The 24,427-nt window shown below is 54.2% G+C and overlaps 1 protein-coding gene across 6 annotated transcripts; it reads right to left on the reverse strand.

Annotated features, from left to right (window-relative positions):
• Positions 1 to 255: 255 nt before the first annotated feature.
• Positions 256 to 19,956, reverse strand: DHCR7 (7-dehydrocholesterol reductase). 6 transcript variants are annotated; one of them, XM_061407317.1, is made up of 10 exons: positions 19,851 to 19,865; positions 17,851 to 18,027; positions 13,742 to 13,870; positions 11,373 to 11,476; positions 10,601 to 10,823; positions 9,110 to 9,200; positions 8,220 to 8,433; positions 6,168 to 6,372; positions 5,232 to 5,363; positions 256 to 1,958 (listed from the first exon to the last, which is right to left on the reverse strand). In XM_061407317.1, the coding sequence occupies exons 4-10, from the start codon at positions 11,468 to 11,470 to the stop codon at positions 1,494 to 1,496; spliced, it is 1,428 nt and encodes a 475-aa protein (XP_061263301.1). In that variant the 5' UTR covers positions 11,471 to 11,476; positions 13,742 to 13,870; positions 17,851 to 18,027; positions 19,851 to 19,865; the 3' UTR covers positions 256 to 1,493. The 6 variants fall into 6 exon arrangements, with proteins under 6 accessions (XP_061263301.1, XP_061263299.1, XP_061263300.1 ...); XM_061407315.1 differs by lacking the exon at positions 17,851 to 18,027 and having other exon boundaries at positions 19,851 to 19,956; XM_061407316.1 differs by lacking the exon at positions 17,851 to 18,027 and having other exon boundaries at positions 11,373 to 11,591; positions 19,851 to 19,956.
• Between the last annotated feature and the right edge of the window lie 4,471 nt (positions 19,957 to 24,427).

The raw sequence follows: 24,427 nt of genomic DNA on the forward strand, positions 1-24,427 counted from the left end.
CAGCTTCTGCTCACTCGTGTCCCTGTGTCACATTCTGGCGTCTATGGCCGTACTTCAAAACTTCCGGTACATTTGTTAACAGTGATCTGTGATCAGTGGCCTTTGATATGACTATGGTCATCATTTCGGCGTTTTTTAGCAATAAAGCATTTTTTAATCAAGGTATGTACACTGTCCTTTAGGACAATGCTATTTCATACCTAAGAGTACAGAATCGTGTAAACATAAATTACATGCACCACAAAGCCAAAAAGCTCATGAGACTTGCTTTATTGTGACACAGAAGTCCTCTGCACAGGAACCTTAAGTTGAGAACTTTCAAAGATGCAAACATGTGTCCTGTCAACGTTAGGCGTGGCCCTGCAGCTGGCCCTCCGTCTGCTGCCGCTGGCCATCGTTCCGCTCTGCCATCTCCCACCTCCCCTCCCCGCCTCCAGTCAGTAAGTCTTCTGCCTGTTCGCTCGACACCAGCCCCGGTGTTCTTGCCTGTTCGCCCGACGCCAGCCCCGGTACGCCAGCTGTTTTACTGTGCCACTCTACTTTTCAAGTTATGTCCTGTGAGATTAAAAATGTTTTATTTGTAGGAAAAGTACTATAAAACTATTACAGCACAGTACTAAACAGCCAACTGTGCCAGCTGGGTACCTGCACTAACTCTGTTAGACTTAACGAACAAATTGGACTTTACAAACGCCTTCTCAGATGACAACTTGTTCATATGTCAGGGACTTACTGTGTTTGCTTTATCGGGGTGGTCAGGAACTGAACTCACGATATCTCCCAAGTACACCTGAATAAAGGATTATTAACTCTATCAGGCCAGTAACATCTAAAAGTCAAGAATACCTGTGGGTTGAGGAGCCGGCCATGCTAAGAAAGGAGTCCCCTCCCGAGGCCGGGGTTCAGGTCTCCTTGGAGAACGCTTGGGTGAAGACCCCCTTGGTGGTGGCCAAGGTCTCTGGGTCACCTGAGCAGAGTCTGTAAAGAACCAGAACCAGAAGCTGGCTCTTCATTGTGCAGTGTCCCTCAGCACCCTCTACAGAAAAATGTGTTAACGCAGTGCGGGCGCAAAGGAGAAAATCTGAAGGCCGCAGCTCACCACCGCCAAGCAGGCAATGCAGGCAGCACCTGGAGCTGAAGCCAGTGCAGCGACAACCCGCAGAGCTGGCGGGCCACTGCTACTGTATTTAGCAAGAGCTAAGGGCAGGACTGGCCAGGGGGCTGGAGGACGTCCCCTTCGATGTCAGACACCCACTGTCTGGACCGCAGACAGAGAGGAGATGAGTCATCTGCAGGTGGACCAGGTCATCCTCTCGCCCAGCGCTGCACACAGGTGTTTCTGCTGGTGAGAAGGCAGCTGGTGTGAACCCTGGGGATTGTGCTCGGGGCAAGAGCTCCATTTAACAGATGAGGATGCGGAGGCTCCTGGAGGGCGGGGCTGGGACCCGCGCTCTTCACCGCCCCGCGGGGGCTCCTCCTGGCACGGGGCCCCTCTAGAAGATGCCAGGGAGCAGGCGGTACGGCACGGCGGCCGTGTAGCGCTCCCAGTCGCGGCCGTACTTGTTGGCACAGCGGTGCTCGTCCCGGAGGCAGCGGTGGGTCAGCAGGATGGCCATGAAGATGATGTAGAAGTAGGGCAGGAGGTGGCCGCCGCCGCAGGCCAGGCAGTACGCCAGGCTGCCCATCAGGTCACCCGTGTAGTTGAAGTGGCGGGCCACGCCCCAGAAGCCCGAGACCAGCAGCTTGCTGTGGTGTTTCTGCCCGTCGGCTGACGTGTAGGAGCACTCGATGGCCTTGGGCTTCCTGCCCCAGATCAGGCAGCGCCCGTCCGTGCGGCGGAAGAGGTCCTTCTGGTGGTTGGTCATCCGGAAGATGTAGTAGCCGAGCAGGCCCAGGAGCAGGACGCCCAGCGCGTAGTGGGTGGGCAGCTGCACGGGGTGGTACACCAGGTACAGGCCCTGCGGGGCGAGGAGAGAGGTCGGGGTGGCGCTGTCCACGCGGTGGGCGGACCACGGGCCCAGGAGCACGGCCCAGCTTCACACCCCAGCTGCGCCCCTGACCAGCTGCCCACCTGGCCCTGCCTGGGTTTCCTCTCCTGTGAAGAGAAGCACCCGCCTCGGAGGGGATCAAACCAGTACGTGTGCAAATGACGCAGGCCCCACCCCTGGGTCGGGAAGGTCCCCTGGAGGAGGGCCTGGCGACCATTCCAGTATTCTTGCCTGGAGAACCCCACGGACAGAGGCTGGCGGGGTGCAGTCCATGGGGTCGCAAAGAGTCAGACACGACTGAAGCGAGTTGGAAGGCGCACACCTAGCTAGTTATCTGCCTCTATCTACACACACACATCACATACAGTATAAACGTAAAATATATAGCATATGGGACTTCCAATCATGGCTCAGATGGTAAAGGATCCACCTGCTCAGATGGTAAAGGATCCGCCTGCCATGAAAGTGACCCACGTTCGATCCCTGGGTCGGGAAGATCCTCTGGAGGAGGAAATGGCAACCCACTCCAGTATTCTTGCCTGGAGAATCCCCAGGACAGAGGAGCCTGGTGGACTACAGTCTATGGGGTTGCAAAGAGCTGGACACAACTGAGCAATTAACACACACAGCATAATATTAAAAGTACCATTTGAATAGGATAGTTAATTTTTGTGCCCCCTTGGCTAGGCCATGGGACCAGTAGTCTACTTGCTACAAAGGTATTTTTAAGATGTGATTAACGTTTCCAATTAGACTGAATGAAGCTGATCACCCTCCACAAGGCAGGTGGGCCTCATCTAATCAGCTGAAGACACTAAGACTAAAAGACTCAGGAACAAGAGTGAATTCCACCAGCGGACGGCTGTCAGACCCAGCTGCAGTAGCAACTCGTCCCAGGACCTCCAGGCTGCTACCAGCTGCCCTGAAGAGTTTGGACTTGACGGGACCACAATCACAATCAAATTAACAGACACATACGTGTGTGTGTGCGTGTGTGTGTGTGTATATGATCTACTGCTATCAGTTTGCATCCCTGGAAAATGGTGCTCACAGTAGAGGGAACCAGAGAGCTTGCAACCACCAAGTGGAGAAACGGGTCCAGAGGGTCTGTGCAGAGGACCCAGAGTGGGGACCGGAGGCTGGAACTTCCAGCCTCCAGCCCAGGGCTCTTTCCCCTCCACCCTGCCGGCTCTGCTGGGACCTTCCTGCTTCCCCACTCTTGCTGCGGGATGCCGCAGGGGTGTCAGCCAGGTAACAGTAGCCCTGCCGTCACGGCAGGACTTGCTGACCGCCCACCGCCTCACACATGCTCATCCTGGCCAGCCTACAGGGTCTGTCCACCTTGGTTCCCTCCACTCTCGCACAGCCTGTTAAAGCAGGCCATCTGGGCTGCCGTGAACCACACACGTGCCCAGGAACCTGTTCTCTTCCACCCCACACCTCCTCACTTGGGCTCACGCCACGAGCAGGCAGCATGCGGCCGGGCTCTTCACGCAACCTCCTTACACAGGAGCCCGCACACCACGCAGAGGAAAGAAGGGCTCTTCTCTGTGAGCTGGGAATGGTGTGGAGGGCTGGACATCCCCCAACAGCCTCAGAGAGCTTCCCGGGTGGCTCAGTGGTATTGAACTTGCCTACCAATGCAGGAAATGTAAAAGATGCGGGTTCCATCCCTGAGTCGGGAAGATCCCCTGGAAAAGGAAATGGCAACCCACTCCAGTCTTCTTGCCTGGAGAAACCTCACGGACAGAGGAGCCTGGTCGGCTACAGTCTGTGAGGTCACAAAGAGACATGACTGAAGTGAAGCAACAGCCTCAGAACCACCCACCCTCCTCCGCGAGGTGGTTCCTGTGGCACAGAGGACACGGCGGGTACCGGGGCAGAGCTGCCCAGCCCAGCTCGAGTCATCAGCCCAGCCCTAACCAAGGTGAGTCTGCCCTGATTTTCCAGAGATGCTCAAGGCCCCGTCCCCTGGCTGGTGGCCCAAGAGAGGCACAAAGCCAGGTCCCTCTGGCTCCCCGGGCAGATTTCTACGCTCGACTCTTGTGATGCACGCGAGGGAACCTCTCCCGGAGCCTGTGGTCCCGGCCAGCCTCCACCCTCCTCTCCCCTGGAACGCTCCCCTCTTCCAGGACTCCTGCCTGGCACTGGACTCGTCAGAGCCCAGCCTCTAGGCTGGTCACCCCCAGCCTCTAGCCTGGCAGCGTTCTTACCCCCAGACTCTTTCATTCTGCTCTTGGTTTGGCTGTGGCTCCCCCAAGATGCTCTGGCTGATCCCCATGCCCAGGCTGAGGGAGCCTCCTTGGCCCTCTCTCAGCTGTCAGCACCCCACTTCCTGTCAAGCACCCCCTCCCCGCCCTGGGCTGCCTGCGTCAGGACCCTTCCCTGCCCAGCCATGAGCTCCGAGAGGGCAGGGCAGGGCCCCCCAGCGTGTCCTCCACTCACGTGTGAACACTCAGACCCTTAAAGGGAAAAAATGCCTGGACAGCAGGCCTCTTATCCTTTCAGTGTTAAGATCGGAATAAATATGAATATCAATAGCTACCTTCATCCACCCTGATCTCACATCCACCCTGATCTTTCTTTAGACCCACAGTCTACTCTGAATCATCCTCTTCTCAGAGTCTTAGGGGCTGAGTTGTGTCCCCCACATTCGTATGTTGCAGTCCTGAGCCCAGGACCTCAGCAGGTGGTGGTATTTAGAGCCAGGCCTTTAAAGAGGTGATTACAGTAAAATGAGGTCACGAGGGTGGGCCCTAGACCCACAGGACTGGTGTCCTTATAAGAAGAGGAGGTCAGGGCACAGACACACACAGAGGGACGACCCTGTGAGGACACGGGGAGGGGACGGCCGTCTGCACTCCCAGGAGGGGGCCTCAGGAGGACCAGCCCTGCCCACACCCGGGCCTGTGAGTCCACCCTCCAGGAATCCCAGTGAATCCTGTTCCTGGAGACAGTGAATCCTGTTGTTCAAGTCGCCGGGTCTGAGATATTTTTTACAGCAGTCTGTGCTGACTCATAACACTAAGCCTTCTCTTTTCCCTAAAAGGGCACCAGCCTCCCTTCTCCAGGTTCTGGTGCCCCCCCATACCACCTGAAAAATCCAGACACTTGGACAAGGCTTGGCACGTGCTCAGCTTGTCTGCTCTGAGGGCAGTGCTGGGCATGCCTGGGGACCTGGCCACCGAAGCTCCTGCTGGGCAGGGGGGGCGAGCATCATGGGGGGCTCCCTGGCCCACTCACCTGCAGCGTGTACAGGTATGGCAGCCAGACGCAGTCCCCCCAGCCCAGGTACCACCCAAAGTGGTCGTGGCAGATGTCGATGGTTTTCAGGTACCAGGTTTCGTTCCAGAAGAAGTCCAGCACGTAGATGGCCTGAAACACAGGAGCGGTCGTATACTGACCACAGGCACAGACCACGCTCCAGGACGGGACGGGGTCCCTGGGTGGCCCTGAGCTCCCCTGGTGACAGGCACCGTGGGGCAGCTGCTGCGCTTCCTGCCGGGCCTGGGCCATCAGGGGCTAAGTGGGGGAGGGAGTCCCTGTCTGCAGTCTGAGATGACACGTGGCCCAGAAGAGGGGTGCCCAGCAACGTCCTGGACGCCAATGCCCAGAGCCGTGGAGCTGGGAGCAGAGAGATGGCTCTGGGGGTGGGGGACTGGGACAGGGTCCTTCCACGGCCATCAGAGCCGTGTTGCCAGGACCACTGACACGCCTGAGGGGCAAACTGGAGTTCGCCATGGGCCACACGAGTCCCCAGGGCCAGTGCCGCTCCTGATAGGTGAGGACACAACTCCTTCGCCTCCCACTCTGCAGCTAGCCTCCCAGACACATGCGAAGGGTGCCGACCCCCCTCTACAGTCTTTCAAGAGACTTCCCTGGTGGCTCAGATGGTAAAGAAGCTGACTGCAGTGCAGGAGACCAGGGTTCATTCAATCCCTGGGTTGGGAAGAGCCCTGCAGGAGGGCATGTCTACCCAGTCCAGTATTCTTGCCTGGAGAAGTCCATGGCTAGAGGACCCTGGTGGGCTATACAGTCCACGGGGTCTCCAAGAGTCAGACCTGATTGAGCGACTAATATTTCTTACTGTCTTTTGAAAGCAATCTGGCTTTCGGGTTTCCCCAGCACCCAGTCGGTGTCCGAGCTCACAGCCCCCGACCCAGGCCACAGACAGGCTACCTGCAGGACGTTGACCAAGACCATGGAGTTGGTCACGTGGCCGTAGAGCTCCTGCTGCTTGGCTGCAAAGGACAGGTTGATGAGGGTCCAGGCGACGATCCCGGGGCGTCCATTGAAGAAGAGCTTGAAGTCAAACCACTTCCCAATTCGGGGGTTAAACTCAACGCCCATCATGTAGTTGTAAAAGAAATTGCCCGTGAATTTGCTTGAAAACACAAACAACAGATGCATGCTGTCAACGAGTGCCTCTCACAAGCAGCCTCCTTGGCTGGCTTGGACACAGGTGCGCAGCCCGGCCTGGGTACTGCAGGCCCAGGAGAGAAGACCCGGGGGAGGCCTGCCGTGAGCTGCAAGGACCCAGCACGCAGAGACCGCGGGAGCCTCTGGCCCCCTCCCCGACAGCCGTGATACCTCACTTGGCATTCAGCCCGGCCTTGAGCTGAGATGCTCACTCTGTCCTAACGAAGGTGGGGAGACTGTACCTGGGCAGGTGCCCAGGATCCTCCTCCCACGTCCAGCTTCCCCGGAGGTGAGCTGCCCAACTGGCTCGACTGGACAGAGATTTTCTTCTCAAGGACTCATAGACCATTCGGGCCCCCGTAGGCAAGTGAGGTTATAAACGATGCCAAGGCAGACGTGAAAAACAGCGCCAGCCTCAGAGCCAGGTGCCCGGCTCCAGGGCCCACACCCATGCCTTGCTGGGCAAATTTTACATGTTTTGTTGCCCTCATCACCTGACCACAGGCGTGACAGAGAATCAGCCAGGATAACCCAGCTGGGGACTCACACTACCGCCTGCTACATATACACGGGGATTTCCGTGTTAGCTAGGGAAGCGTATTTTCATGTCCATTTCCCTCAACTAGGATAAGTAGAAAGAAGCAAAATATACAAAGTCTACAACAGGGAGTGTGACTATAAAGCAGAGACAATGATTTCCACGAGGCATAGAAGGCCAGCCTCGTCATTCGATCATCACACAAGCTCAAAGTGCCAGAATCCAAACACGCTTCCTAAGAGCCCAGGGCTAACAGTTAAAGGAAGCACTTTGCTTTCATCTGGAACCAAAACTAAAATGCAATCTGAGAACTAGAATCTTGTTCACACCTAAAGCCCCACTGCCTACACTTGTCTGCAGGAGGGACCCAACAAACATCTCTTGATGAATGCGTCCATGGAAGGAGGCGGGGAGGGAGAGATGTGAGGATAAGTAGATGCATGGATAGATGAATGGATGGCTGGGTGGATGGATGGCTGGGTGGGGACATGGGTCAATGGATGGATACAGGGAGATGGGGAGGGAGGGATGGGGGATGTGGGATAGACGGATAGATGGATGGTGGCTGGGTGGGTGGATGGTTGGATGAGTGGATGGTTGGATGGATGTGTTGGATGGGTAGATGGATGGGTGGTTGGATGGGTAGATGGGTACATGGGTGGATGAGTGGATGGTTGGATGGACAGATGGATGAGTGATTGGATGGGTAGAGAGTGGATGAATGGATGGGTGGTTGGATGGGTAGACGGGTGAATGAGTGGATGTGTTGGATGGACGGATGGATAAATGGATGGATGGGTGGTAGATGAATGAATGAAGAATTGGATATATGGATGTATGAAGAGATGGGTAGTTGGATGGTTGCTAACTATCTCACTCAAGGCTCCATGAGAATGGACACCAATCAGTAGGGCTCTCCCTGGGAAGCTATTACATTAAAGCCACTGAGATAACAAGACTTCTTACTAAGACTGCTTTAGGCCGCACTGACGTTTCACAGCAAGAAGGAGTTGCCTCTCCCGCCCTCCTCCTTCCCTATGGCCCTGCTGGAGATAACTCAGCCACTGAAGATAGACTTGGCCACCTTCAACTGCATCCTCCCCAAGTAGGAGAAGGTACCCATTCAATACAAATGCTCCTCAGAGTCCATCACGGTCCCTTGAGCTCCTGCTCAATGATGCTCAATCCTCAGACTTTTGCAAAGTCCTAGCCCAACTTACTAGAAAAAGGCTCTGACCTGCCACCTAGGGCTCAGGCGACCACTGAGGACGTACCATTCCCGGGCGTCAGTGGGGAAGAGGTAGCCCTTGACCATGGCGAAGGTGGAGACGGTGTAGCCCAGGATGTTGGCACACCAGAGCAGCGGGATCCAGTTGTCGAAAATGATGGTGGGGGAGAACCAGCCGAGGAGGTGGGCGTTGGCGAACCACAGGAGGTGCGTGAGGAGCCAGGCCTGCAGGCCGTTGATCTCATACTTGTTGACGGCTCCTGCGGAGGGGAGACGCGAGGCGGGGCCGTCTGCCCACTGTGACTGCTCCTGGCTCCTTTCTGGGGTCCCCAGACCCCAGCCCCCAGAGCCAGTCAGTGGCTCCTGCCACTCACTCAGGCCCTCAGGGTCAACACGCCAGCAGCACACCTCACACTGTGAGCTGAGGACTAACCGCTCACTCTGGCTGAGGGGAAGAGAGGGCGCAGGACATCTATAACCGGCCTGAGGCTGTCATCAGCCTGCGGTTTGCTGGAAGCTGGAGCCACAGCAGAAGGGACGAGGGTCCCCTATGGCACCTCGTGGGGCTGGGGGTGGGGGGAGGGTAGCCAAGAGCTCTCTTTGGGTTGGGCCGGGGTCTCAGTGACTGCGGGGAATGAATGGACCAGTCGGCCCTAAGGCCCTGTAAGTCAAAGCTTGGGCCCCTGCGGTGCCCCTGGGGGACTCCAAGTGTCCCTGCTGGGGAGATGCTCCGTAAGCCCAGCCACACAACCAGCAGGGAGCGGGGGCTATTTCATTCCCTGATTGGGAATGTGATTTCTGACCTCACCTCTGGCGGCCGTCCCTGGAAGCTGTGTGTGTATGTGTGTTGGTGGGGTGGGTGTGGGGTCAGGCCCTGTAAGAGGAACGGACAGGGAAAGGCGGCACGCGGGTGAGCGGGGGCGGACCCCGGGTTACCTGCGGGAGTCACGGCGCCCTCCTGAACGCCCCCCACGTAGCCCGGAAGAAACTTGTGGCAGAAGTCAGGAAGCAGCATGTACAGAAGCACCTGCAATGCAGAGATGTTTCAGCCAGTTTCCCCGGGGGCTGCGGGGCCTGGCTGTGCCTCGACACGGCCGTGCCCATCACTTGAGACGATGAACGGGCAGATGCCACACGAATGGGAGAAGCCATGACTGTGGCTGGTTACTTCTTCCAGAGGAGCTTACGGTTCTGGGAACGCCGACCGCGGGCTTTGAAGGGAGCCCTGAATAGGAAACTCGTCACCACCACTCAGAACACCCACGCCGTCTCCCCACAGGGCTCAGCCACTCCCTTTGGGAGAGCCCACTAGCTTACATTCCATACAGTTCACCCTTGAAAAGTACTCACTGAAAGTGTGCAGCGTATTCCCAAGCTTGTGCCCCCATCCCCAGTGGCTAATTCCAGAACATTCTTATCATCCGGAAAAGGAGCCCCCCCCCCCCCACCCCGGCAGTCCCTCCCAGCGGCCCCTCCCCGCCAGCTTCTGACAACCTCCCATGCACTTTCTGTCTCTTTGGATCGGCCTGCCCTGGACTTTGCATATAAACAGAATCAGACAGGACACGCCCTTTGTAGCCGACTTCTCTCACTGAACATCAAGTTCTCAAGGCGCCCGGGTTGCAGCCTGTGTCAGACCCTCACTCCTTTCCACGAGAACAACACTGCCCTGTTGTTGGGTCACACTACGTGTGTGCCCACGTCTGTCCATGCACACGTGGGCTATTTCTGCCTTTAGGCTACTGTGACTCTCACGGCTCCAAATCACCTTTTACTCAAAAGGACCAACAGGCCTGAAATGAGAGGGAAGCTGAAGCCCGAAAGCTGGGATTGTGGGGAGAGACAGCTAGCAGAGGTCAGAGCCTTCATCCAGGGCAGGAAACCCTGGGGGTTGGGGGTGGGGGGCAGGGGGCATCTCCCTGCACCATTTCCTAGGATAATGATAACATCATTATTAATATTCAGATATTAAACACTGTCTGTTCAGATATTACATACTGTCTGTTCACCGAGTTCATGGTGCAGACAGCCTTCTGATGAACTCCTTCTGGTTGGGAAGCTAGTGAGGTCACAGCAGAGCCAAGGCCCACCCCACCCCCCACCACTGGCCAGGCCTGTGTGACCATCTCTGGGGACATGGCCTTGGTTTTGCCAAGACCAAGAGCAGCTCTTAGGAGCTGGGAAACCCTAGGACACGCTTCCCATAGTGCACAGGGCTTCCCGGGGGTGAGCCACGCCCTCACGCCCTCCCAAGCGGGCGCTGCTCCCTGCTCAGCACGGAGGCTCAGTGGAAGGCGAGCCGGACACCGAGATGCCAAGGCGGTGGGTGAGGCCCGGCTGGGTCCCGGGAACAAGGATGTCCGTGTGAGCCGGACGCCATCCCACCCCGAGGAGGGGAGCCCCCGCCGCGCGGCCGGGAGGGCTCACCTGGAGCGTGACCCATGCTGTGTAGATCTGGGCCGCCTTTGCGGTCACGGGCGGCGTCCTGGCCCAGATGTCAGCGAGCCGAGCCCGCCCAGTGGCGAGGTCCGCCACGGGCACTGTCAGGGAGCAGCCGTACTGGTCGCAGGCCATGATGAAGTAGTACACGATGAAGGGCGCAAACAGCAGCAGGAAGATGACGCTCGCCAGGGAAAACCAGTCCACCTCCCTGCGGGGCCGACGGACGGCAGCAGGTCACGGGGGGCTGCCCGGCCCCCTGACCTTGCACGCGGGGCGCCGAGCCCCACGGGCACGCCAGCCAGCACCTCCCGAGAGAAGGCTGTCGGCTCGCAGGGCCAAGGCCCCCACTGCCGAGGCAAGGCACCCCGCTCGCCTGCTCTGCTTTGAGCAGTCTGAAGGCCGACAAGCCCATGGACACCCCAAAAAGCCCAGGGCCCAGGACACAAGCACAGACGGGCTTCCACACCCCACGGGTCCGGAAGCTTCCAGTTCTGGGCCATCTGGGACACTCACCAAGTCCCCATCACTCTGTGGCCTGAGATCCAAGACCCCGTGTCTTACACACTAAGGGCAAAACCAGGATGCCCGCTGCCCCTGACATCAACTTTTACAGGAGATTCTTCTTCGGGTTCCTAACTTTCTAAGTTGGCAAACAGCTACTAATGACAGTCCTACTGATAAAGAATCGCTTTCACAGGTTCCTGAAATCTGAGAGCCCTCTTTACTTTCCAGCTGGGAAGACGGACGGGACGCTTACCAGGCTCGGCCCCACTGGCCTTGGGCTGCAGCCTGGCCGTTGGTGAGGCCGCTGGTGCTCTTGGTTTTAGGGGCGCTGGGCTGGGACTTCGCAGCCATTGGGCCCTGAGGGAAGGAGACGTCAGGCTGAGATCATCCCCCGACAAATGGTCACTGCAACTCCCTGCTGTCATTCTCAGGCCCCCACGGGGCTGGACTCCTTCATTCACCGACTCTCCACCTGGTCGTGGATGGATGATTCCAGGCAGGGACTCCCACTCCTGGAACCTGCAATAGCCTCCCGCCCAGCCCTGCTTCTGCTCTCATCTCAGTTCATTTTCCAACAACAGCAGAACATCCTTCTTGTTACAGAAACCCAAACACCTGTGGCTCAGAAGCCTCCCACCACATGCTCCTGCCCCTCCTCACCGGCACGCTCCCATCACACCTGGGGCTGCAGGCACACAAGAGGTCTCTATCCCTCCATGAATGTGATTTATCTTATTCACGATACCTGCTACTTCTCTGTTTAGAACACGCTTTACAGGTCTCCTTATTCAGGTCTCATAAAATGCTCCCTCCACAGTATGACTTTCTATTTTTCCTGGAGTTAATGGTTGCCTGACTTTTTCCATTCACTAAGATTTCTAAGCATCTACCACTACTTTTTTTTTCTGAATGCTCTAATGAGCTGTCATACACATTAATAACTGCTCTACATATTCCAGCACAATATTTCCATTCCTCCGTCCCACCCAGAGCCATTCATCTTGTACCAAGAGACAAGCCAGCCCGTGGTCATAACATGAAGGAAGTAGTGACAGCCCCCTTCCAGAGTGAATTCACAATGGTGACGTTTCAGAATATCAGGCGTGAGAAAAAAAAAAAAGATGATCTTCAATGCTTTCAGGAAAAAAATCCAGGATTAAGAATCATGCTAGTAGCAAGCTGGTTCTAGAAGCCAAGATGGAAAACTTTAAAAATTTGGAGGGAAACGTAAGCTGCTAAAGAAAAGGCCAGTTAAAGGACAAGAGGAAATCCCAAGATAATAGCTGGGCACTGGACCAGACGGTAACCAGCCCACTGTGGCACAAGGTGAATGGCTTTGGGCCAGGGGCGGGGGGAGCAGGGAATGAAAACAGCACATTTTGTTGTGTTGGAGAGTATACAAAAATTACTGATAACTATGATGGCTCCGATATAACATGCAGGAAAAGCAATTAGTGACAGGTACACAGAAACCTTAGCACATGGAAAAAGGGAGGCAACCATTAACTCCAAATAAATAAATAAGTAAAAAGCCATATAAGGGGAAAAATACCAAACCATAATTATAGTACATTACGTGGCTTATCAGTAAATAATAATTTTGCCAGACAGAAAAAAAAAAGATGTGTAAAGTTGAGGGTGCTAGAAGGAAATCATTTAGAAATAAGCAAGTGAAAAACAACACAAAAGTAGCTTAGAGAATGAAAAAGTACTTGCTTCTGGGAAGTGAGACTCTAAGATGACATAGGGAGCTGTTTATTTTTTATATGTAAGTCTTTTAATGCTGGTTTTATTCTAAATGTGGAGATGAGTCGCTTTAATACAACTGTACATTCACTTAAAATTTTTCAATGATGAAAACTGCAGCACATCACTTTATTTTCACACGTTATTTTATGGAGCATTTATGACGTACAAGGCAGACCAAAGAGTTCTTTATGGACAGAGGGCCACTCATCTTTACAGCCCAAAACACAGAATACTGAGCCTGGTACATGGCAGTTGCTCTGATTAACATGCTGGAAAACTGCAAAAGGGCCAGAAAAGTATAGGCTAGGAGCTAACTTTGGACACAAAAGCATGTTTTCTAAGGATTAAAACAAGCCCACATAATTATTTTAAGCTTATAATGGCCTTCATTGACCTCTCTGTCACGTGTGTGTGAGCTGCTCAGTCATGTCTGACTCTCTGCCACCCCATGGACCGTAGATTTCCCAGGCAAGAATACCGGAGTGGACAGCCATTCCCTTCTCCAAGGGATCCACCTGACCCAAGGGTCAAACCCGGGTCTCCTGTGTCTCAAGTAGGTTCTTTACCACCTGAGCTACCAGAGAAGCCCCAAAAGGGAACGCTGTGGCTGCATGGGCCAGGAAATGAACGTGTCCCTCCCACGTGGCAGGTGAGAATTCTACCACTGAACCATCCATGCACCTCTGTCATAAGCATTGAATTTTTAATAAATGTGGAAGGGACACCCTTAGCAGTAGACGGCTGAAAATAGGGGAGAGGGTGGTGTCCAGGAAGTAACTAACTTTTTTTCCTAAGTATCAGGCAGGAGTGGACACTGAGCGCTGATGGACCAGCTGCCTTTGAAAGCAAGCAGCAGCCCTGAGAGGTGCTTACCTCCAACCTCTTTCCAAGCGGCTCCACTGCAGAATGTAGGTTTTCCTTCTTGAACTGCCCCCTTTCAACTCTCTAGACTCCTATGCTCCACAGGCCTGCGAGATCCTTTTCAACTCGCTGAACGGAGTCCTGCAGGGCACACAAAGGTGACGAAAAGACTCAGGGAGATAAGGATCAGAAATGATAATTTTCTCAAGTCCCACCTGGTAACCAAGCGAAAGGTGCGGCTCAGCACCCAGGGTTTGAAAGTGCAAGAGGCCTCTGTGTGGGGATCTCCACGATAAGGTAATCTTATCTTTAGCTTCTCTGCCTGGCACACACGATGTCTGCCAAAGAGGAAGCACTTATAAACAATGGGTAGAGCTGGATGGAGGGTGCTTCCTGGAGGAGTTGCCCTGGAGATGAGCCTTAACACGGTGGACTGATGAACAGCCCAAGCTGGCCTCTTTGCAGACTCACACTAGGCAGTGCACACGCGCCTGGAATGTCTACACCATCGACCTGGATCAAGTCCCACGCTGCCCACTCCACCCCCACGCCCACCCCTTCCCCGAAACATGCATCTTCTCCCTAGGCGTTCCTGGAACAAGTGAGTGCCGTGAATACAGGGCATCACAGACAGTGATCTGGGCTTGGAGCCTGGTTCTCTGCAGACTTACTGGGCCCAGTGACCTTCCTGAGTGTCTTGGGGCTTCAAAGCCCCCACAGACACTCAGGGAGGAGCCAAGGAAGTGCATGGGGCTTTTCGGCACCCTGGTCAGCTCCCCGGGCCGCATTTTGAGTTCCACAGGTGACCCCGTGGACTGCAGCCCGCCGGGCTTCCCTGTCCTTCACCATCTCCCAGAGTTTGTCCAAACTCATGTCCAGTGAATCAATGATGCATCCAATCATCTCATCTTCTGTCACCCCCTTTCCTTCTGCCCTCAGTCTTTCCAACATCAGGGTCTTTTCCAACGAGTCGGCTCTTGGCATTGGGTAGCCAAAGTATTGGAGCTTCAACTTCAGTGTCAGGCCTTCCAATGAATATTCAGGGTTGATTTCCTTTAGGATTGAGTGATTTGATCTCCTTGCAGTCCAATGGACTCTCAAGAGTCTTCTCCAGCATCACAATTCAAAAGCATCAATTCTTTGGTGCTCAGCCTTCTTTATGGTCCAACCCTCACATCCATGCGTGACTAGTGTTTCCATTGCTGCCCTGCAGATAGGTTCATGGAGATGGGAAGTAGCAGACATATGTATGCCTATGGCTGATTCATATTGATGTGTGGCAGAAATCAACACTAGTGTAAAGCTCTTATCTTCCATTTAAAAACAAATATTTTTTTAAAAAGAGTGAGCCCATGAAACTCTAGACACTCCACTCTCACGCCCTGATAAAGGCAGGGCTCTAGGCCCACACACTCATCCTCTTTCCACACACAGTCTGGCTGAGTGGATGCAGGCAGGCAAGTACCCACAGGACCTGTGAGTAATCAACCTTGTTCCTCAACCTTCCCTAATGGCTTCTGCTGATGGTGTCCTGCAATCATGAGAACTGCAAGGCCGGTCTGGCCACCACATGGTCCCAGTGGGAGCAGTGTCTATGGGGCTTCTCACAGTTAAGCAGGCCAGGTGAGTGCCTTCAGCGTTCCTAGCTGAGAACACCACCACCAACAGCCCGGGACCCATGCAACAGATGACCTAAGTCCTGTGCCAGCCCTTTTGGCATCTTGAGGATTTGGTGTTTGGAGAAGCATCAGAGGTGCAGAAGCATGGCAAAGATGGGATGGCACGGTGATGCCCAGGCGGCCCAGATGCCACTGGCAAGGCTGTGAGTTCCCTGCAGGATCAGGTCTGCTGCCAACACGTCCCCACTTGGAACTCAAAGTGGGTGACCGTGAGCAGCTACTTCTACTCACTGGCCTCAGTTTCCTCATCTACAAAGTAACCCACTCTGTGGGGTAAACGAGGTCCTGGGGCCAGGTGCTCAAAGGCCCTCCCAAGCCCCATCAAACTTCTTCCCAGAGAGGCAGCCACTGCCAAGACCGCCGTCAGCACCACCCAGGCCTCAGGAAGGTGGGCTCACGCAGGGTGTCGGGGTGAAGCTCAGCCTGGCAGAGGTCTAAGGCGGATGCCCCTGCAATGCCCAACCCTGAACCATCCTGCTGCCTTCCACGCAACTCATCTCTTCTCAGCACAGAGGCTGAAAACAATAGTCTTTCGGGAATTCCCTGGCCGTCCAGTGGTTAGGACTCTGCACTTTCACTGCTGAGGGCTTGGGTTCGGTCCCTGATTAGGGGACTAAGATCCCATGAGCGGTGTGGTCCAAACCAAACCAAACCATCCTTTGCCCTCTTTCAGTGTTCCTGTGGGTCAGGGACCTGGGGAGGCTGGCTTGCTTAGCTCCAGCCTGGGATGTGATGATGTGGGTGAGCCTGGGTTTCCTCCCAGCATGGAGGCCTCAGGGCGGAGGGAGGAGGTGCCCAAGCTACCTCTTCTTCCTGGGAAGGCACGTAACATCACTCCCAGAGCGTTCTGTTGGCTACACTGAGTCGGAAGCCCACCACCTTTCCAGGGGAGGGGAAGCAGGCTCTGATTCTTGCTGGGGGAGCAGCAAGTTATTAGGGAAGCACAAGATACTGTGGGGGCCGTCCCTGGGTGACACAGGCAGTCACAGGGGCCACTATTCGCTGAGCAGCTACCAAGCTGCCAGCACCTGTGAACCCAGAGAATTCCCAGCCCACTCTCGAGATTGCCGTCATCGGGCCCAGTTTTACAGATGGGGAAGCTGAGGCAAGGAAAGTGGAGAAAGTAGCTAGCACAGACCTCCGGGGACGGAGCTGGGTCTGTGGGGCACACCACCTCCTGTGACCCACTTGGGAGGCGGAGGAGTAAAATTCAGAGTAGTGGGGCTTCCCTGGAGGTCCAGTGGTTAAGCGTCCGCCTCGCAATGCAGGGACACCGGTTTGATTCCTGGTCCCAGAGGAGCCCACATGCCACAGAGGAACACAGCCCCTGCAACACAGCCATTGAGGCCACGCTCCACGATGAGGAGCCCCGAAACGAGAAGCTCACGCACCGCAACAGAGTGCACCCACGCTTGCCACAAGCTGAGAACGAAGACCCAGCACAGCCAAAACAAAAATAGTAATAAAATCAAAAATTCAGAGCAGCGATGAGAACAGTCACTTTGTGAGTGCTGGGCTAGGTACTATCCTAACACACATAGAGAAGCAGCTGGAACATTACTGGAACAGCAGAGGTTCTGGTTTAGAAATGTGTCTGTCTAAGGAGTAGGAGACACATAAAAAGACAGATGTGCCCTAACTTGTACTTAAAGGGATGATAGAATTCAGGCCCAGTGAGGGCTAGGCAGCTGCTCTTCAACTGGAGGACAGTTCCAGAGGCCAGGTAGACTTGCGGGTTGGCTCCGTTGCTACCTGTCGGAATTTATCCCGGGACATAAACAGATGGCTGTGTGAAAAGGCAGATGCATGCACTTCCATTCTGGAGCACTTGCAACATATTGGAGCTGACAAAAGGACTATCAATAGGAGACGAACAACGCGCCCCGGTACAGAGAATACTCAGCAGCTGTTACAAAGAACGAGGTTAACACGGAAGAAGCTTCCCTGGTAGGTACCAGCATGAGGGCAAGCTGCAAGACAGTCTTTCCCTAAGAAGCGATTCAAAAAGTCACTCTGATCCAGTGGCTAAGACTCTGTACTCCCAAGGCAGGGGGCCCAGGTTCAACCCCCGGTCAGGGAACTAGATCCCACCTGCCGCAACTAGCACTGGGCACAGTCAAATTAAATACTATGTTTTAAAGCCACACACCAAAATCCTCAACACTGTGGGCCTTCCACGTGGGGGCCCCAGCCCCTTTTCCTGATTTTTCTAGTAGACATGTACTTGTATTATAAAATAATTTAACAACAATAAAAAGAGCTGTTGAAATAGCTCTTGGGAGTCCTTAAATCCACAGTTCTGGGAACATTTGTGGCTCTCTCTGGAGGCAGGGAGGTCATCGGTCCTCAAGGCAGGGGGCAGCGATGTGTGGGGTGATAGCTGAGTTTACCTGCAGTTTTACACCCTCCCACCCACTTTGGGTGGGGTAGTCATGCCCTCACCTGTACGTGCAATTCACAAGCCTCAGCTGCCGAATGCAGAGATGGCTCTTGGCCCTTCCCAGAGCTTGGCCCTGGAGCGCTCTGGTCCGGCTGCTGTGTAGAGGGTCGAGGTCCTGGTTGGGGCAGAGCAACCCACGCCTGAGGCCCTTCTGGGGCCTCCAGAAATAGGCAAGAGCCCTGGAAGGAAATTCCAGAAACACCAAGTCCTAATTCTAACTCTCTAATTCTAAAGGGTAAACTGCAGCTTTGACTGCAGATGCAAGGGTTTCTGTTTTTCAATGAAAAACATGCTCCCTAAACACAATCACGTTTAGAAGTCAAGCATCCAAGTTCAGGCGCTTCCCTGGTGGCTCAGTGGTAAAAACAAAGTCTGCCAGCCATGGCAGGAGGTGTGGGTTCAGTCCCTGATCCAGGACAATCCCGCATGCCTCGGAGCAACTAGGCCTGTGTCGGATGTTGATGGTGCGCATCTGCTGAGCCCAAGCACCCTCGAGCCCATGCTCCACCACACGAGAAGCTGCCGCGATGAGAAGACTGCGCACTGCAACCACAGAGCAGCCGCTGCTCGCTGCCACCAGAGAGAGCCCCCAAAGCTGCACAGACCCAGCAGAGCCAGAAACAAATAAACAAAATGATTTCTTAAAAAAGTGCAAATCCCCTCAGTCCAGCCCCAGGAGTCCCTGAACTTGGCTGCTTATTCTCCAGATTGTCAGCAAGCTACTTGTCACTAGATACACACCCAACCTCCTTTTTTCCCCCCAAATTAGTTTACCTCCAAATTCTTTTGCAACTTCATTTCTTGGCTTTTTCTAATCTTAGTCTTAACCTACTTTCTTAATCTACTACATTAATCCGTAACTTTTTTTTTTAAACAGTAGGTATACAGAAGGATTTTTATGAGAATTATTATAAGAAGTAACTGCATGTTTGTTTCTGGGTTTTCTCCTGGGAAACCATCCTGGTTTTTCAGTGGAGAGTGTCCTGCCAGTGGGGTAACTCCACCCCCTCAGGCCTGTTCCTGCCAGTCTTCCTGGGGGCCTTCAAGGCACCTGGGATTGTTCACCTGCCCACCCACCCCCCACGCTGCCAGTAAATGTAGCCGTTGCCCTGAGGACTCCTCCCTCCAAACCAGTCTGTCGCCAGTATCTCTGGGTTTGAACCCTGGCTGTGTCGCTAAGTACACGACTCTCCACATGTCACTGCACCTCTGGGGAGCCTCAGTCTTCTCATCTGTAAGATGGGGTGATGTCCAGAACGCAGTGTTCTGAGAATTTAGTTCAGAGCACCGGACATTCAGCACAGCGCCCGACATTCAGGAAACACCACTTTTGATAAACACGATCTCCACCTTTTCAGTTTTCCTCCCTCCTTTCTCTTCTTGTCTGAAATCTCACCTGAGCAATTCCTACCCTTAAAAACCTTTTCCGTAAAATTATAAAATGTTCAAGAAAGAGGCAATAGTACTCCATCAGTTAAGTTAGTGGGGAACGCTGGAAGAGAAGGAGGGCGCGTTTGGTCTTTTGTGAGCAACTTCCTGCACTGCCGGCCGGGGCCCCGACCCCCACCCCCCAGCCCCCCTGCAATTAGTCTATTCCTAGCAATTCAGAGTCCGCTGCTCCGGGCTCCCCCCTTCTCAGTGAGCAGACAGATGGTCCATGTTTCCTCAACAGGAAACTGCACCCACTCGCGCGGGGCACCCGAGGAAGGAAGCCGTCCCCCCGGCCCAAGAGGCACTCACCTGGCTCCGCCCCGTCTCGGCTCGCCCAGGGAGCTCCCGACCACCGCCAAGGGACGAGCATCCCCGAAGCCCCCGGACCTCCAGACTTTGCTCGCCCTCACGCACGCGCCCCCCTGCCCATGCTTCTGCTCCTACGCGGAGCACCCGCCGCCCTCCACGCCCAGCCCACCCCCCGGCCTGCGCGCGCCCCCCGATCTGTCCACCCGCCCCCTGCGCGGACCCACCTGCGCGCGGCCCACACCGGCGCGGCGGGCCTGCTCACCTGCGCACCCGGCTCCGCGCCAGCTCTGACCCGCGCGGTCTGAGCCGATCGCCGCCCAGTCCCCATGATGAGGTGTAGAGACAGGCGGCCAATCGCAGACGGGCCCCGTGCGACCCGGCGCCCCTCGGGCCCGGCGATTGGCCGCGGCGCCTCGCCCCACCCCGTGGGCTGATTCCGGGCCACCGCGCGCTCCTCTCGGCAGCCACAGGGCGCTAGACTGACAGCGGAGGACCTGCCCAGCGCGCCGCCTGCCGGCGGGGGTGACACCCAGGGGCCCCGGGAGCGCGGCGCCCAGGGGCCCCGGGAGCGCGGCCCAGCCTGGGGGGCGCGTCCCCAGCCGCGGTCGTGGGCGGGCCGCTGAGCTCCCCAGCCTGTTTCCTCTTCTGCCAGTGGGGCTTCAAAGGCGCTCAGCACACACTGAGCCAATCGTGTATGGACTGCCGGGTCCACATCAACTCACGAAACAGACAAGATCGCTGCCCTTGGGGTGCACGGTGGGGTGGGGTGGCGGTGCGGGGGGAGCGGGATCAGTAAACAAACAGTCAGTGAGGAATATGGTGAAAACCGGTGTGGAGGAGACAGAAGCAGGACGGTGCAGGGTGCATTTTTATTCGGGGTGTCAGGGAGAGCTCTCGGCTGGAAGGTGAGGGCTCGCCTGGAAGGGGGCCAGAGAGGGAGTTCAGGGCACCGATCAGCTGTGCAGAGCCTCGAGGACAGGAAGTAGCAGAGTTGGCCAGAGGGAGAATTTGAATGGGGAATGGGGGGGGGGGGGGCGCGGAGGGCGCGAACTGTAGGCTCACCAAAACAACCCGTCTGTGGCCTAACCATTCAAAACAAAGAAGGCCATTTAAAAAAATCGAAATGGGGGAACTACGGTTCAGGCATTTGAAATGGATCTGGATGACCACTGTGGACAGGGTTTCAGACATGTTCCTGCGTCACTGAGAACTTGAGTTTTCTGAACTGTATCACCCTCAAGGACCACCAGCTAGTCTCAGAACAGCAATCTGCTAGCTGCCAGCAGCAAACTTCAAAGACTCAAGGTCTCCTCTTACACCCACTCCAGTGCTCTTGCCTGGAGAATCTCAGGGATGGGGGAGCCTGGTGGGCTGCCGTCTATGGTCGCACAGAATCGGACATGACTGAAGTGACTTAGCAGCAGCAGCAGCATTCCTATTATAGATTGGTTTATTATTTCTGTTGACAGCAGGAACGGCCAACCCTCTCTCATATACCGCTGCCTCCCTCAATCATGCTACACAGGCTACTTGACCTGGGTGGCTGTGGAACCCAGACAGCATCTGGTGGCAGGGGGCGGCTCCACTTGCAACATCTGGGCATCAGCCTTTCTGCCAGAGGGGTCTGCATGGGCGTTTCTGTGTACCTCATGGAAACATTTGTTCCCTCTGCAGTTTTTTATTTTGAGGATGTCAAACATGCAAAGCCGTTGAATGAATAGTAAAGTGAACACCCACATACCTAGATTCAGCAGCTGTCAAGTTTGCCACATTCAATTTCTCTCTGCCTTCCTGTAGCTGTGTGTATTTTTCCTGAAACACTAATTAGCTATAGATGATACCTCTTTCCTGAATATTTCATCTCCTAATAACAAGGACATTCTCCTACATTATCAAAATAAAGTGGCCATACTCTGGGAATTTCATATTCATTCAATGCTATTGTCTGATATACTACTCACATTCAGTTTCCTCCAATTGTCCCAATCATATCCTTTATGAAAAAGTGAAAGTTGCTCAGTCATGTCCAACTCTTTGCGAGCCCATGAACTGTACAGTGCATGGAATTCTTTACGCCAGAATACTGGAGTGGGTAGCCTTTCCCTTCTCCAGGGGATCTTCCCAACCCAGAGATGGAATCCAGGTCTCCCACGTTGCAGGCAGATTCTTTACCAGCTGAGCCACAAGGGAAGCTGAAGAATACTGGAGTGGGTAGCCTATCCATTCTCCAGCGGATCTTCCTGACCCAGGAATCAAACCAGAGTCTCCTGTATTGCAGGCGGATTCTTCACCAACTGAGCTATCAGGGAAGCCCATATATCCTTTATAGCTCATTAAAAAATCCAGGATCCAACTGGGGAACCACGCTGTGCATTTAGTTCTCTTGGTTCCTCAGCCTCCCTTAATCTAGACCTCTGCCCCAGCACTGCTTTCTGTCTTGTTTTATTGTATCTTCTTGGTCCTTGGCCGTTTTGAAGAGTCCAGGCTGGCTTTTCTTCACAGCGAGTCTCTTGGTTTGGTTTGGCTGTTTTCCTTGTCCTTTTTTTTCCGCAGCCACGGTGAATAGCATGTGCGATCTTAGCTCCCCAACTAGGGATGGAACCTGTGCTCCCTGCAGGGTCTGAACCACTGGACCACCAGGGAAGTCCATTGTGGGGCAGGATAATATACTACGTAGACGTCATACATCATAGCAGGGGGCAGCATGACGTCACTTTGTCCCTCTGTCGATGGTGAGTTTGATCCTGTGGTTCATGTGGTTTCTGCCAAAAGTCTCCACTTTCCTTTCATGATTAATGAGTAAGCTGTGGAGTGATACTTTGAGACTGTGTAAATACACTGCTCCCAAATAACCTTCGGTCCAATTATCTAGCATTTAATGATGACTCTTGCCCGAATCAAACTTCTTGATGCAAAAGGGTGATCTAACTTCATCCTCCTTTCAGGATTGATTAGTTGGCATTTTTTCTGTAAAGAATTTCCCTTTCTTATTTAATTCTTTCTCAGTATGGGCTAATAAATGTTTTGCTCATTGAGGAACTGTCATTTACCTTTTTTTAAAAAAATCATTATCTTTGGATATACAAATTGTCCCATAATTGGCCAATAGGAACCCCTCCAAACCGACTCTTTATCAAATAACATGCTCACATCTTTATGAGAGAATGGGCTTAGTGTCCACTCCAACCAGACATTGTAGGATTTGCTCCATCCCTGGCTAAGGCCTAGAATCGGCCATGATTCAGTTCAGTTGCTCAGTCGTGTCCAACTCCTTGCGACCCCATGAACTGTAGCACGTCAGGCTTCCCTGTCCATCACCAACTCTCAGAGCTTGCTCAAACTCAAGTCCATTGAACATGGTGATGCCATCCAACTATCTCATCCTCCATCATCCCCTTCTCCTCCTGCCTTCAATCTTTCCCAGCATCAGGGTCTTTTCTAATGAGTCAGTTCTTCACATCAGGTGGCCAAAGTATTGGAGTTTCAATTTCAGCATCAGTCCTTCCCATGAATATTCAGGACTGATTTCCTTTAGGATTGACTGGTTTGATCTTGCAGTCCAAGGGACTCTCAAGAGTCTTCTCCAACACCACAGTTCAAAAGCATCAGTTCTTCAGCCCTCAGTTTTCTTTATACTCCAACTCTCACATCCATGCATGACTACTGGAAAAAACATAGCTTTGACTAGATGGAACTTTGTTGGCAAAGTAACATCTCTGCTTTTTAATATGCTGTCTAGGTTGGTCATAGCTTTTCTTCCAAGGAGAAAGTGTCTTTTAATTTCATGGCTGCAGTCACCATCTGCAGCCATGGTTGGCAGGAGAGATTTGAGTTAACTGAAAAGGATTGAGGTGTTTCTGGCAAAGAAAACTATCCCCCAAAGGGTCAAAGTTAGAATTAAATGAATGAACATATAAACATTTTCGTTCTTTTCTGAAATTTCCAAATTATCTACCATGAACAAGTCTTAGTTTATAAATAGGAAACAAGTTTGCTTCAAATGTAAAAATGTGTATGTATAGGAGAGGCAGCATTGCAAACCGGGAGAAAAGGGTGCCTATTCTATCAAAGATGGCCAGCCAGCTGATTATTCATAAGAGGGAAAAATGAATTCCTACCCTAGGGGGACTAAAGGGTGAAATGTGGAAACAAAACCTGAAAAACTACTGGGAGTGAACAGGTTCAAACACCACAGAGAAGAAATTGGGCAACATTTAGTAAAGTTGCACATATGCATAACCCAGGTCAGGCGTCTGGGGAGACGCAGGTAGCTGCAGCCCCAGGGGAAACTGGCAACCGTAGGTGCAAAGAAACTGCAGGTGCCATCCAAGGAGATGAATATAGGAACGGAAACAAGCGCGTGTGCGCTGGCACGGGGCTGTTTACTTAAATGCCCGTCGTGATGAACCGATGAAAGTGTGCTTGCGCAGTGCCGAAGTGCAGCAATAACGAAAGCAACGTAACGTGATGTGGGGCGGGGGACTCGTACAGGCCTGTTAAGATGCAGTTTGCGGGGAGGTGTGGATTTAAATGGAGGGATGGGGGCACGCGGGCCGGCTGGCCCCTCCACCTGCGCTCCAGAACCCGAAGACGGTCCCACCTTGGGTCTGGGTCGGCGCGGGAGCGCCAGCAAAGGTACCGCCGGTGGATCCTCTCGGGCCCCAGGCCGCTCGGCGGGCCTCCACCCGCGCAGGCGCGGCGAGGAGCTTCGAGGGCGGGGCGGGGCGGGGACGGGGCGATCGGGGGCGAGGCCCGTCGTCGCCAGCTCGTAGGTCCTGGCCCGGCCTCGCTTCGCCAGCGGGGCGGGGCGACTCAGGACGGGGCGGGGCGGTCAGGGGG

Source organism: Bos javanicus, chromosome 29 (genome assembly GCF_032452875.1).
Source record: "Bos javanicus breed banteng chromosome 29, ARS-OSU_banteng_1.0, whole genome shotgun sequence".
Taxonomy (NCBI): Eukaryota; Metazoa; Chordata; class Mammalia; order Artiodactyla; family Bovidae; genus Bos; species Bos javanicus.